Source organism: Pelodiscus sinensis, chromosome 24 (assembly GCF_049634645.1).
Source record: "Pelodiscus sinensis isolate JC-2024 chromosome 24, ASM4963464v1, whole genome shotgun sequence".
NCBI classification, from domain to species: domain Eukaryota; kingdom Metazoa; phylum Chordata; order Testudines; family Trionychidae; genus Pelodiscus; species Pelodiscus sinensis.
Window position 1 is genome coordinate 8179138 of NC_134734.1, and position 13530 is coordinate 8192667.

The 13530-nt window shown below is 56.0% G+C and overlaps 2 protein-coding genes across 5 annotated transcripts; both read right to left on the reverse strand.

Moving 5' to 3' along the window:
• Nucleotides 1-670: 670 nt before the first annotated feature.
• BACC1 (BPTF associated chromatin complex component 1) lies at nucleotides 671-3600 on the reverse strand. Of its 4 annotated transcripts, none has more exons than XM_006116339.4 (6): nucleotides 3408-3585; nucleotides 2832-2926; nucleotides 2607-2708; nucleotides 2312-2526; nucleotides 2001-2105; nucleotides 671-1058 (listed from the first exon to the last, which is right to left on the reverse strand). In XM_006116339.4, the coding sequence occupies exons 1-6, from the start codon at nucleotides 3426-3428 to the stop codon at nucleotides 1054-1056; spliced, it is 543 nt and encodes a 180-aa protein (XP_006116401.1). In that variant the 5' UTR covers nucleotides 3429-3585; the 3' UTR covers nucleotides 671-1053. The 4 variants fall into 4 exon arrangements, with proteins under 4 accessions (XP_006116401.1, XP_006116400.1, XP_075764503.1 ...); XM_006116338.3 differs by having other exon boundaries at nucleotides 671-1062; nucleotides 3408-3581; XM_075908388.1 differs by lacking the exon at nucleotides 3408-3585 and adding an exon at nucleotides 3168-3311 and having other exon boundaries at nucleotides 671-1062.
• A 206-nt stretch (nucleotides 3601-3806) lies between these two features.
• RNASEK (ribonuclease K) lies at nucleotides 3807-6980 on the reverse strand. Its single transcript, XM_075908389.1, has 3 exons — nucleotides 6765-6980; nucleotides 4676-4755; nucleotides 3807-4463 (listed from the first exon to the last, which is right to left on the reverse strand). The coding sequence occupies exons 1-3, from the start codon at nucleotides 6840-6842 to the stop codon at nucleotides 4325-4327; spliced, it is 297 nt and encodes a 98-aa protein (XP_075764504.1). The 5' UTR covers nucleotides 6843-6980; the 3' UTR covers nucleotides 3807-4324.
• Between the last annotated feature and the right edge of the window lie 6550 nt (nucleotides 6981-13530).

Here is a 13530-nt window from a genome sequence, read left to right on the forward strand (position 1 = left end):
GGGGGGGTGTCCCTGGCCCGTGGCTGGAGAGGGGAGTGGTTTGCCAACTGAGTGCAGCCCCCAACCTGGGGCTCCGAGACCACATCCCACTTGGAGATCTGGCTTCTGGCTGGGAGTGGCTTTGGGCATGGCCCGAGGCCTGACTTCTCCTCAATCCCTAGGGTTGCCAAATGGTTTCAACAAAAATACCAGACACACTTGACATTCCATCACAATCTACATTACATCTTATTTAGGAAATACCGGACAGTTCTATTTCCTCAATTTGTTTCCCAAACAGAAAGCTCAAATACTGGACTGTCTGGTTTAAAACTGGACACCTGGCAACCCTATTAATCCCTAACTCCCAGTACCCCCTGAAGAGCCTAGCCCCTGTGCAGACTTGCCAAATCCTCCATCAGAGAGAATGGCTCCCTCTGGGGGAACTGCTGCCATGTCCAGGGAGAGGGGGGCAGGGAAGAGCTGATGTCACATGACATCTCCCCAGGGCAGGGGTCCTTTTTCGCCTCAGCATAGAGTTCCCAGCTGAGCCCCTGATCACCACCCAGCCCCCATCCCATTATGCCCAGTACAGCAACCCCCACTGAACCTCCACCCTGCTCCCTTGAGCACAGCACCCCCAAGCGCTTCCCCAACAACTCACAAGACACACCCAGGGGTGGGGGTGGGGTCGGGGTCAATCACTTTTATTTAAAGTAGAAAACAAACACAAGGAAGGGGAAGCAGTGGAAAGAGGGAGTCACTTGAGAGGGGTCAGCCCAGGATTGGGGGAAGCAAGGACACCAGTGACACCTCCCAGCAGCCCTGCCCCACCCCACCCTCCCCTGCCCTGCGGTCCCAACATATAGGGGCATGACTGGGGGGGGGGGGGGAGGAAGAGAAGAGGAGAAAAAAGTGACTTCTCCCCAAATGGGCAGGACTCCTCTCCCACTCACAGGGAGTCCCTGCCTCCCCAAGTCAGGGGCCTAGACCATCCGTCCGTTAGCAGAGGGGTGTCTCAGCGGGACAGCAGGGGCAGGTCACCAGGTGTCATCAGCAGCCCGGAGTCCAGGGTCAGACTGTCTGAGAGAGGGAGAGAGAGTACAGAGAAAGACTGAAGGAGACATAGCTTGCGCCCAGGGGCAGGGCCAATTCCAGGGGCCCCAGAGAAAATGAACAGAACAGAGCAATCCATCCTGTCGCCCATTCTCAGCTTCAAGCAAACAAAGGCTAGGATGCTATCCCTGCCCATTCTGGCTAGTAGCCATTGACGGACCCACCCTCCATAGATTCATGTAGCTGTTTTTTTAACCCTGTTCAAGTCTTGGCCTTCACAACAACCTCTGGCAGACTGTGCGTGGTGTGCAGAACTACTGCCTTTGGTTTGCTTTAATCCTGCTGCCTATTGATTTCATGGGGTGACCCCTGGTCCTTGTGTCGAGGAAATGTCCTTTACACCTTCCCATATCTACTTTCTGCACATCCCTCATGGTTTTACAGGCCTCTCTCACATTCCCCGAGATGTCTCTTTCCCAAGCTGAGAAGTCCCAGTCTGATGAACTCCTTGTACAGGAGCCAGCCTGCCCGCTCCATCAGCCGGGCTGCCCTTCCCTGATCCTTTGCCAGTAGGCTAGTTTCAAGTGGTGTTGCCCATGTCTGCAGGCAGGATTCAAGGCGCAGACACCCCAGGTTCTGATGGAAAATCTCAGTGTCTCTATCCCATTGGCTTTGGGAGATGGGCAGACACACCCAGGTCTCCAGGGAAGGGTAAGAGTGAACTTATCTCCCACCAGGGTGGATGTAGAGCTGGGTGTGTTTCCCAGTGGAATGCAGCAGGGAGAGGAAAAGGGCAGAGCTATCCCCCAGCTCAGAGACCACACCTGATCCCCATACCCTGGGGATTACACCCAAATACCCCTCTTTCCCAGCACACACAGCCTCCTGGGTGAACCTGTCCCTCTGCCCATACCTCCACAACTCCCAGCTCCTGTCCCCCACAGTGCAACCCCCCCAGCCCATACCCTGGTCGAAGTTGAGTTTCTTGGCGGGGGGAGCGTCGCCCAGCCCCTCGATGTCGACCAGGTCACTGTTGGCATCTGAGTCATTCAGGGCGCTGAGCGTCACGTCTGCCGGGGAGGGGTGAGAGAGAGGCTGGGACAGGTCAGCTGTGAGCACAGGGCTCAACCCCCACCCCTTGGCACCTCCATCCACAGACTGCTCCACATCAGCTGACAGACTGCCCCCCCATCCCAGGACACCCTCTATAGATCCCCACTCCAGGACAGCCACCCTCCCCAGCCTGTTGGAGGGAAGCCTGAGAGGTGTCTCTTACCTGATGCCTTCTGCTTTTTCATGGGCAGGGTGGGCGTGTCCTGCAGCCCAGCAGGCACTGGTGCCTGGTTAGGAGGGGGCAGGTTGGGTGCTCCCCCTGCCACCGTTCCACCCAGTGCATGACCCTTTCTGGGGCCCTTTTTGGGGGAGTCAGCAGGCAGGGGCACCCCGCTATCCTCATAGGCCTTACGCTTGGCCGTGGCTTTGATCTGTGCCCTGGGATGGAGAGAAAACGGAGGGGGAATCACTGCACTGCACTGACCCTAGGTCCCCCCCTTCCCCGTGCCCCCCCTTACACCGTCCGGTCCTTGATGATGGCGCTGATCCGGTTCAGGTCATCGCCGAAGCGCGTCACAGCCGCCCGCAGCATCTCGATCTCCGTCTCTGTCCACTTGGCCCTGGGGGGGGACACGGGTCAGGCCACCCTCCCCCGCACTCGGGCTCCTTCCTGCACCTGCTCCCCCGTGCGGGGCTGAATTGCCCTGCTCCTCACCCAAAGACCCCAAAACTCCCCCCCTTACCCGGCAGGGGACGAGTCAGCCACGGGGTGCAGCTGCATCGTCAGTTCCCCCAACTTGGTGAAGGCGGCGCCTGCCGCGGAGAAAATCTCGCCGACCTGCAGGAGAGGGAAAATGGTGAGACCCCCCCGCGGGGGTCCCCCCCCATCCCAGCTACCGCAACCCCTCCCCTCCGTATACCCCCCCCCTCACCTCTCCCACTGCAGGCTGGGCCCCTCGGCCTTATAGGACCCTGCCCCTTCCCCCACCCCGAGGGAGAGAGAAAATGGTGAGACCCCCCCGCGGGGGTCCCCCCCATCCCAGCCACCGCAACCCCTCCCCTCCGTGGACCCCCCTCACCTCTCCCACTGCAGGCCGGGCCCCTCGGCCTTATGGGACCCTGCCCCTTCCCCCACCCCGAGGGAGAGAGAAAATGGTGAGCCCCCCCCCGCGGGGTCCCCCCCCACCCGGCCACCGCACCCCTCCCCGGACCCCCCCCTCCACGCCGCTCCCACTGCGGGCCGAGCCCCTCGGCCTTATGGGACCCTGCCCCTTCCCCCACCCCGAGGGGCCCCGAAACCCAGCCCCTCCCCCGGGCACCTTAGTGGACGCTGACGTCATTGCAGCCCCTCCCCCGGGCCGCCCGGGGCTCACTCTGCGCCGCGGGGGATCCTGGGAAGGCGGCGCCGGTAGGGAATTCAGCGCGCGCGATGACAGCAACCACTTCCGGCCCCGGCGCGCGGTGACTTCTGGGGACTTCGCTGGAATCCAGCCCCTAGGCCCCGCCCTCGCGCCGCGATCCCGCCCCAACTCCGCTCAATGCTCTCCACCCGTCAGGCCTGTAGCTCCGCCCCTTCCTCATGGCCACCCCCCCCCCAGCATCTCCCCCATTCTGCCCTAGGGAGAAGCAGGGGTGCTTGACTGCAGCCCCCCATCTCCCCTACAGCCACCCCCCCACCCCATTGACCCCTGCGCGCACACACACACACCAGAGACCTCCAGCAGCCAGCACTGTACCCAGCCAGTTTATTGCACAGGAGCCCATTCCAGGAGCCAATCAGAGCAAGTTGAGCATCTCACAAAACCTCCCTCACACAGGGGCAAAAAGGGAGGGGGGGGGGAGAAGAGAAGAGGGACAGGATACATAAAGGCGAAAAAATAGACAACTCTACTGGGGGAGCACAACATATGACACTCCCTCATTCTGTTATCTGACAGACACAGAGAAGTTGCAGTCCAGCAGGCAACAACCCACACGCCCCACCTCCCCCACACAGGTGCTGATGACATCCCCACATACAGAAACACAACCCTCATTACCATTTCAGGGAAGGGTCAGCACCAGGAGGGGGATTTGGTGCCTCCTGGCACAGCCCAGGCAAAGAAGGGGCTCCTATATGGGTGTGGCCTAGGCAGAGCCCCACCTATGCCCCCAGCAGGGCAACTCCAAAGTAAAAGGGGGTTGGGGCTATAATAAATAGGGCAGGTCCAGGTGGGGGCAGCTGCTCAGGCAGGTCCTAGCGCACCATGTACTCCTTGCGCTTGTTCAGCCGGACCTGGCAGAAAGAGAAACCCCCAAGCAGCACGTAGAGTCCAGCTGCGATGAAGCAGTTATAGCTGACTTGCTCGTAGAGATGGTAGATCCTCTCCGGGCCGCTGGAGGGGGGCGGGGGGAGAAGAGGTAGAAGGTCAGTCCCAAAGCTGGCACTTCATTTCCCACCCTCTGAGCTAGCCAGTCCTTGCCCTAGGCTGGATGGAAGCCAGCACCCCCTAAAGGGGACAGGCTCTTGCTTCATTGCACACAGCAATGAGCCAGCCAGTCCCCTCCTGGGGGACAGTGGGATCCAGTGCCCCCTAGAAGCACTTACTCTTTGAAATCTTCCTCTGTGAAGGGAACATCTTCGATGAGAACAGCTGAGTGCACATTGAAAAAGATTCCCAGGAGAATCTATGGGGACAGACCAGAGACTGGGAGTGAGCAGGTGGAGCAGTTCTCCATGAACAGGGTATAGCCCCTTGTACAGGAAGGTGTACAACTTCCTCAGCCCAGTGCCCCCTCCCCCACTAGAATCTACACCCCATAGGGCAGCTGCTTAGGCCCAACGTAGGGGGCAGCAGCTGCAAGCCAGAGGGACCTAGCAGGGCATCCCCTCCCCTCTGGGAATCAAGATCTAGCCCAGAACCTGTTTACACAACACCGGACATCTCAAGTATCCCTGCCATGCCCTGCTGGCTCTCAGCAGAACCGGCCACGGGTCGGAGGGAACCAGCCAAGGAGGAAAAGCATGACCTTCCCAGGAACAGATCAGAGAAATGAAAGGACAGCCTGACTGGGTCAGAGCCAAGGTCCATCCAGCACAGTGCCCTGTCTACCCACCATGGCCACTGCCAGGTACCCCAGAAGGAATGAACAGAAACATCAAGTGACCCATCCCTTTGTCACCTTTTCTCAGCTTCTAACAAACAAAAGTAATAGAAATGTAGCCGTGTTAGTCTGGTGTAGCTGAAGCAAAATGCAGGTCAATGTAGCACTTTAAAGACTAACAAGATGGTTTATTAGATGATGAGCTTTCGTGGGCCAGACCCACTTCCTCAGATCAAATAGTGGAAGAAAATAGTCACAACCATATATGGTCCTGCATTTTGCTTTAACAAACAAAACTGAGGGACACCATCCCAGCTAATAGCCATTGATTGACCTATCCTCCATGAATTTAGTGCTTTTTCAAACCCTGTTAAAGACCTGGTTTTCACAACATCCTCTGGCAAGGAGTTCCACAGGTTGACTGTGCGTTGAGTGAAGCAGTATTGTTTGTTTTAAACCTGCTATCTATGAATTTCATTGAGTGACACTAGTTCTTACATAATGGAAAGGCTTCTTTATTCACTTTCTCCACACCAGTAATCTCCCAAGTGGAAAAGATCTAGTCTTAATAAAAAAAAAAAAACCTTCACAGCACAGCCATTCCAGACCCATTTGTTGCCCTTTTCTGACCCTCTGCTGATTCCAATAGAGGTTTTCTGAACTAGGATGACTATATTTCAACGCAGCATTCACAGGCTGGGTGCACCAAGGATTTATGTAGGGGCACTAGGATGTTTTCGTCTCAACAGCTATCCTTGTACTATAATCCTTGTACCCCACACTGTTAACTCTGGGGAGCCAGGCACAGTCCCGGGATCCAGGAAAGGGAGGGTAACTGCACAGGGCACTCCACCTCCAGAAGCACCCATGGTGACAGAGCCCATGCCTGAGCCACCCTGTCACTTTTTCCAGCTGGTGGAGGAAGTCATAATGGATGAGGAAGTGTGCATGGGAGCTGAGGTGTCCCCTCCCTGAGCCACAGCCTCCACTGGATCCAACCACTGTGGGCCCCTCACACACACACACACACACAGAGCATTCCCCATGTAACCCATCCAGGCCGCCCAAAGCCAGGCCTCTCTTCGGCCTCCTGCCCCCTGCCCCCTCCACCGCCAATCTAGAGCTCCCTCTACCTCCTTCACCCTGACAAGTTCCCAGCACTTCCTCACCCCCTGCCTCTCACACCCACTTGGTCCCACATCCCCCCAGGCATATCTAAATCCCCATCTCCGGCCCGACCCAACATCAGTTTCAGCTCCCTTCCAGCCCTGCACAGACCTCCCATTGCAGTAGTGTACCCCAAATCTTCCCTTCCCCAACCTGCCAAATACCCCATATTCCGCACCCCCAGGCACCCCAAGCCTCCCCACACCCGACATGCAGCTGAACCATCCAGCCCTGCACACCTCTCTGGACCCCATGTCCCCCAACCCATCAGGCGCCTCAACCCCCACTCCCATGCATCCCCCCGACCCACAGAAGCCCCAGCCCCACCTTTCCCTACTCCAACTCCGGCACCACAGACTATCCCTACCCCCCAAGCACCTACATCTCCCCCAGCAACTGCGCAGCCCACCCCTCCCCCCGCTCACCAGCATAATAACGCCCCACGCACTGAGCACGATACCGCAGGCGGCCAGCTTGGGCCCACAGCAGAGCAGGGAGGCCATGGCCGGACCGAAGGGGGGCGGGGCGGAGCGGAGAGCGGGCGCGTACAACTCCCGAGCTGGCCTGCCGCTGGCTGGGCCGTCGCAGCAGAATGAGACTACGGCTCCCAGGAGGGAGCGATCACGTGACTAGAATGAACCACTCGGCAAAGACTAAGGGTGGTACAGAGCCACTCCCCTTGTTGTGCAATAGAGGCGGCCGCCCGCTCCTAACTGCGCCTTTTTATTGGTCGAGACGCCCCGGTCAGTTCCATCCTCTCCCCTTGAAGGGGAGGGAGCCTGGTTCTGCTCGCGCCCCCAAACCCTTCAGGAGTGGGGGGGGTGTAAAAACCCCGTTGGCTGGGGTGGGTTCTTGAGCAACAATCTCTCCCCTAGCACAAATGGTACTGTCCAAAGAGCTGGATGGGTAGGGCGGAGTTATCACGATAGGGCCTTACCCTAGGCAAGGACAGTGTCACGTGACTGAGTAATGGCTGGGTCATATAAACAGGAAGGGCAGTCACGTACTACTAGGCCACATGACTGGAGAAGAGCAGGGTCACGTGACTCAAGGCAAGGTCGGGGTCGCAGGACTAGGGCTGGGTCACATGACAGAGCAAATACAAGGTCATATGGTTTTTCGGCAAGGTGTGGTGGTAGAGCCAGCTGCCTGGAGGAAGAGTCCCTGTGCCAGTGACACACACCCAGGTCCCCCACCTGCACCTCCCCTCACCATTCCTATGCACTGAGCATCCACACTGCAAAGCTGCAGTCCTGGGCCAGTAGGATAACCAAACCGGCCTAGTCCCACACCCTGCTGGCTGCCAGCCTTGGCATTCAGTGCAGAATTCAGCATCTGACCCAGGCCATTAGGAAACAGTTTGAAATCAAGCTAGATCCCTTCCATGTCTTTGTGCTGGCTCTGGAAGCCACTCCAGCCCTGCCCCTAATGCCGGACGTGGATGGATGTAGTGACATGTCCCTCATGAATGCGTGGGATCAACATCCCACAGCTGAAATGTGTCACGGGAGGAAGGGGAGCACATGGTCTGCACAGAAAAGTAATCCACAGCACAGGGTAGCTTCCTAGAAATTGGTCCCAGACAGAACCTGCTTCCTGTACTGTATTTATAAACCTGATGCTGGGTATTTGATCTCTTGAATGTATTTCACATCAAACCACGCTGTATACGCAATCATCACCATTCATCAAATGGAGCAAACGGAAGCCAAAGTTCAATTAGCACAAGTAATATTTTGCGGATGGTGTGCCCCAACCTTCCCTTAATGGCTATTACTTATATTTTTCTCTGGCTGGCTGCCACTAGCAACTTCATTATCAAATTGAACTCAGCAGCTTGGGAACTGAAGCAACCTGCATATGGGCTTTTTCTGTAGTTCTCGTCCAACTATTTTTCTAATCTCATCATGCAGACTGACCCACGGCTTGCCACGGGACATGAAAAGTTTGGTAGAACCTGAATTGTTTTCATTTTTCCCCAATTCTTGATGTTTTTGCTTTCCACTTGGACTTGACATCTTCAAAATCCTCAGCCATGTCTTCTACGTTTGGGAAGGCTTGGAAAACAGATGACCCAATTTCTTTGTACAATGTTCTTTGAATAGCTTAACCGTGTTAATAAATTACTCCCACAGTTTCTGTGAACTCTTCTAAGGAGTGTCCCTTTGGCAAAGACCAGAAAACATCTCAGGAACAGCCTTCTCACTCAGGCTGGAGACCTTCACAAAGACTTGTGCACACATTAAGAAATGAGCAGAAAATCTGTGACTGTATACATTGGTCAGTTAGGGTATGTCTACACTACAGCGCTAATTCGAACTAACTTAGTTCAAATTAGTTAATTCGAACTAAGCTAATTCGAACTAACGCATCTAGAACTAAAAACTAGTTCGAATTAGCATTTTGCTAATTCGAAATAGCATGTCCACATTAAGTGGACCCTGAACCAGGGTTAAGGATGGCCGGAAGCAGTGCCAGCAAGGCATCAGATGAGGACTTAGAGTGTGGAGCTGCTGTCTCAGGCTAGCCGAGGGCTGTGCTTAAAGGGACCCAACCCGCATCCCAGACAGACAGTTCTCAGGGGTGCCCCGCTTGCAAAGCAGTCCTGGCTTGGAGTGCCCTGAGTGCCCACACTGGGCACATCACACCACTCGGCCATCAGACCGGCTGCACTTGCCGCAGGCTGCCATCTAGGGAGAGGAGGCAATTGGGGGGCTGCAGGAGAGCTTCCACCCCCACAAGCCCGCAGAGCCAGCCCAGTCCTCCCCATTGAGGGCTCGTACCCCATTCCTCCCTCACCTCCTTCCACTTACCCTTCCCTAGCCCCCCTTCCTGATGTACAAAATAAAGAAAACGTGTGGTCAAAAATAGAATCTCTCTTTATTGAACAAAACTCAGGGAGGCTGGGAAAAGGAGGTGGGAGGGGAAGAGAGAGGGTGGGAGAGGGGAGAGCAACTAAAATGATCAGAGGTTTGGAAGAGGTCCCATATGAAGAGAGGCTAAAGAGACTGGGACTTTTCAGTTTAGAAAAGAGGAGACTGAGGGGGGATAGGATAGAGGTCTATAAAAGCATGAGTGGGGTGGAGAGGGTGCATCAAGAAAAGTTCATTAGTTCCCATAATAGAAGGACTAGAGGACACCAAAGGAAAGGAATGGGTAGCAAGCTTCAAACTAGTAACAGAAAGTTGATCTTCACAAAGCAAAGAGTCAACCTGTGGAACTCCTTGCTGCAGGAGGCTATGAAGGCTACAACTAGAACAGAGTTTAAAGAGAAGTGAGATAAAGTGATGGAGGCTGGGTCCATGGAGTGCTATTAGCCAGGGGGTAGGAGTGGTGTCCCTGCCCAAAGTTTGTGGAAGGCTGGAGAGGGATGGCACGAGACAAATGGCTTGGTCACTGTCTTTGGTCCATCTCCTCCAGGGTCCCTAGGGTTGGCCGCTGTCGGCAGACAGGCTACTGGGCTAGATGGACCTTTGGTCTGACCCAGTACGGCCATTGTAAGCTCAGGGCTCAGGGTCGGGGGTCTCAGTGGACCACCTTGATTTTCATGCACACCTGCTCCTGGGTGGCCAGGCTGGCAGCTCTGCTGCCCTAGACGGCCGCTTTCCTGTACCTAGAGCGGAGGTCGTGGACGAGGTCCACAATGTCCGCACTGGACCAGGCGGGTGCCCATCTCTTGCAGTCCCGGGCAAGCTCCTGGGAGCCGCCAGCCTGGTCCCGGGAAGAGGGGGAGGGCTGGGTGGCATCGGGTGGCTGGCTCGAGCCGTGCCAGGTGCAGGGTCTGCTAGCTGGGTGCTGGCAGGCTTGCACCTGGCACGGGCATCGTACCAGCCCGTGCCCCTTTAAGGGGTCCGGGGCCGGGAGGGGGGCAATAGAGTTTCCCTGGTGTTGGCCAGAGTGGCCACCAGGGAAAGCTGGGGAGGGCTAGCCTCCCACTAGTTCGAATTAAGGGGCTACACACCCCTTAATTCGAACTAGTAAGTTCGAACTAGGCGTTAGTCCTTGTAGAATGAGGTTTACCTAGTTCGAACTAGCAGAGTGCTAGTGTAGCGCCTATCAAAGTTAGTTCGAACTAAGATCCATTAGTTCAAATTAACTTTGTAGTGTAGACATACCCTGTCTCTACACTCTAGATTCTGGTTGTGATGAAGTGGGAATGTTCTTAAATTTTGTCTCCTCTAAATACTCTGGGTGCCTCGGTTTCCCTACTTTACTCAAGCATCCAGGTGGGATGATATGGGTACATGATGGGCACAGAGATGCCCCAGAGGCCTTGACTGCCCATGAGCACAGAAACCAACCAACATACTGTACCCAGGCACCCTACCCTGCACACAGCTGGAGAACAGAGAACCCAGGGGAACAGTTTGCCTAGAAAAGATACAAAGGGGGTGCAGGGGCAAGACAGAAGCTGAGCACCTGATTCGAGTCAGTCTCCTGGTTTGGGACTTTATCCTGCAGGTTCCTGTTCCCTATGCTAACAAGTTGTGCATATCCCTGCCTAATAACCTGTCACCCACTGACTAGGAATTGCTGATGGTTGCAGGTGGGGCCCTGTGGGGGCATGAGGCTTTCCCAGAAGCCCCCACTGTGGGAGTCTCATGGGGTGAGCGGGATGCCTTGAGCTAAGATCCAGAACATGCCAAAGCTGAGCAGGTTCCTTGCCTGGTTACAGGGGCTGCCCCCAAACCCCACCTGACTTCCTCTGGAGTGGTTCTGAGCCCTAAGCCTGCATTTGGGGCCCATTGTTCCCAGGAGCCTCAGGGTATTCTGAAAGAGCCAGGCTGGCAGAGAAGGGTCTGGTGGGAGGGCTGGGGTGAATGGAGAGCCCAGGTGTGGCTTCAGAGAAGAGGAAGTCACCCCATTATTGGCTCAGAGGTGATCCTTAAGGGTACATCTACACTACCTTATTTCAAACTAACTTAGTTCGAACTAAGCTAATTCGAACTAACGGATCCAGATTAAAAAACTAGTTCGAATTAGCGTTTTGCTAATTCGAACTAGCATGTCCACATTAAGTGGACCCTGAACCAGGCTTAAGGATGGCCGGAAGCAGTGCCGGCAGGGCATCAGAGGAGGACTTAGAGCGTGGAGATACTGTCTCAGGCTAGCCGAGGGCTGTGCTTAAAGGGTCCCGACCCCCACCCCAGACAGACAGTTCTCAGGGGTGTCCCGCTTGCAAAGCAGTCCTGGCTTGGAGTGCCCAGAGTACCCACACTGGGCACATCACAGCACTTGGCCATCAGACCGGCTGCACTTGCCGCAGGCTGCCATCTGGGGAGAGGGGACAATTGGGGGGCTGCAGGAGAGCTTCCACCCCCACAAGCCCACAGAGCCAGCCCAGTCCTCCCCATCGGGGGCTCGTACCCCATTCCTCCCTCACCTCCTTCCACTTATCCTTCCCTAGCCCCCCTTCCTGATGTACAAAATAAAGGACAATTGTGTTCAAAAATGGAATCTGTCTTTATTGAACAAAACTGGGGGAGACGTGAAAAGGAGGTGGGAGAGGGGAAGAGAGAGGGTGGGAGAGGGGAGGGCAACTAAAATGATCAGGGGTTGGGAACAGGTCCCATATGAAGAGAGGCTAAAGAGACTGGGACTTTTCAGCTTAGAAAAGAGGAGACGGAGGGGGGACAGGATAGAGGTCTCTAAAAGCAGGAGTTGGGTGGAGAGGGTGCATCAAGAAAAGTTCTTCATTAATTCCCATAAAGAAGGACTAGAGGACACCAAAGGAAAGGAATGGGTAGCAGGCTTCAAACTAGTAACAGAAAGTTGTTCTTCACAAAGCAAAGAGTCAACCTGTGGAACTCCTTGCTGCAGGAGGCTGTGAAGGCTACAACTAGAACAGAGTTTAAAGGGAAGTGAGATCAAGTCATGGAGGTTGGGTCCATGGAGTGCTATTAGCCAGGGGGTAGGAGTGGTGTCCCTGCCCAAGGTTTGTGGAAGGCTGGAGAGGGATGGCACGAGACAAATGGCTTGGTCACTGTCTTTGGTCCATCTCCTCCAGGGTCCCTAGGGTTGGCCGCTGTCGGCAGACAGGCTACTGGGCTAGATAGACCTTTGGTCTGACCCAGGACGGCCATTGTAAGCTCAGGGCTCAGGGTCGGGGGTCTCAGTGGACCAGCTTGATTTTCATGCACTCCTGCTCCTGGGTGGCCAGGCTGGCAGCTCTCCTACCCTAGCCAGCCACTTTCCAGTGCCTAGTGCGGAGGTCGTGGACGAGGTCCACAATGTCCGCACTAGCCCAGGCGGGTGCCCGCCTCTTGCGGTCCCAGGCAAGCTCCCGGGAGCTGCCAGCCTGGTCCCGGGAAGAGGGGGAGGGCTGGGGGGCATTGGGTGGGTGGCTCAAGCCGTGCCAGGTGCAGGGTCTGCTGGCTGGGTGCTGGCAGGCTTTCACCTGGCACGGGCACCGTAGCCAGCCCGTGCCTGTTTAAGGGGTCCGGGGCTGGGAGGGAGGCAGATGAGTTTCCCTGGTGTTGGCCAGAGTGGCCACCAGGGAAAGCTGGGGAGGGGTAGCCTCCCACTAGTTCGAATTAAGGGGCTACACACCCCTTAATTCGAACTAGCTAGTTCGAACTATGCTTAATCCTCGTAAAATGAGGTTTTCCTAGTTCGAACTAAGCGCTCCGCTAGTTTGAATTAAATTTGAACTAACGGAGCGCTAGTGTAGCGCCGATCAAAGTTAGTTCGAACTAACGTCCGTTAGTTCGAACTTTGTATTGTAGACATACCCTAAGAGACCCAGACCCAGTAGCCCCTCAGGGGATGACCTAGCAAACCCTTGCTCAGCTGGGTCATGAAGGTCCTGGCCTGAGCGTGGCACCCACGAAGGCAGGTCCTTGTGCCTCACAGCTGCTGGGGGACACAGACTCACTTGAGCCCATGCCCATGGCCCAGCCCTGGCAGGCATCTCTGCTGCCTCCCTCAGGACTATACAGATGCCCGCTAGGATCCCTCTGCTACCCCAATATACAGTCAGCCCACACACTCCTTTTGGGGGCACTGGAGTTGGAGGTTTGATACTGGGGGGGAGGGGGTGGCCATTCTGGGCCGTTGGCAGGGGGAGGCTGGGTCAGACAGGTAGTGGGGGTTACCCCTCCCCTGGAAGTGCAGTGGGGACAGATGTCCCAGCCCTCCCACAGAGTGCAGGGTCTGTGGGCAGTCATGTCCCCCCCACTCTGGACAGCTGGC

Excerpts from the sequence above, each read along its gene's own strand:
- BACC1 (XM_006116338.3), bottom strand. The coding sequence starts at position 3,428 with ATGACGTCAGCGTCCACTAAG. Across the intron at positions 2,709-2,831 it reads GCTGACTCGTCCCCTGCCGG|GGCCAAGTGGACAGAGACGG; the intron begins GTAAGGGGGGGA and ends GTCCCCCCCCAG. Across the intron at positions 2,527-2,606 it reads ATCATCAAGGACCGGACGGT|GGCACAGATCAAAGCCACGG; the intron begins GTAAGGGGGGGC and ends TCTCCATCCCAG.
- RNASEK (XM_075908389.1), bottom strand. The coding sequence starts at position 6,842 with ATGGCCTCCCTGCTCTGCTGTGGGCCCAAGCTGGCCGCCTGCGGTATC. Across the intron at positions 4,756-6,764 it reads CGTGGGGCGTTATTATGCTG|ATTCTCCTGGGAATCTTTTT; the intron begins GTGAGCGGGGGG and ends CTGTCCCCATAG. Across the intron at positions 4,464-4,675 it reads ACAGAGGAAGATTTCAAAGA|CGGCCCGGAGAGGATCTACC; the intron begins GTAAGTGCTTCT and ends GCCCCCCTCCAG.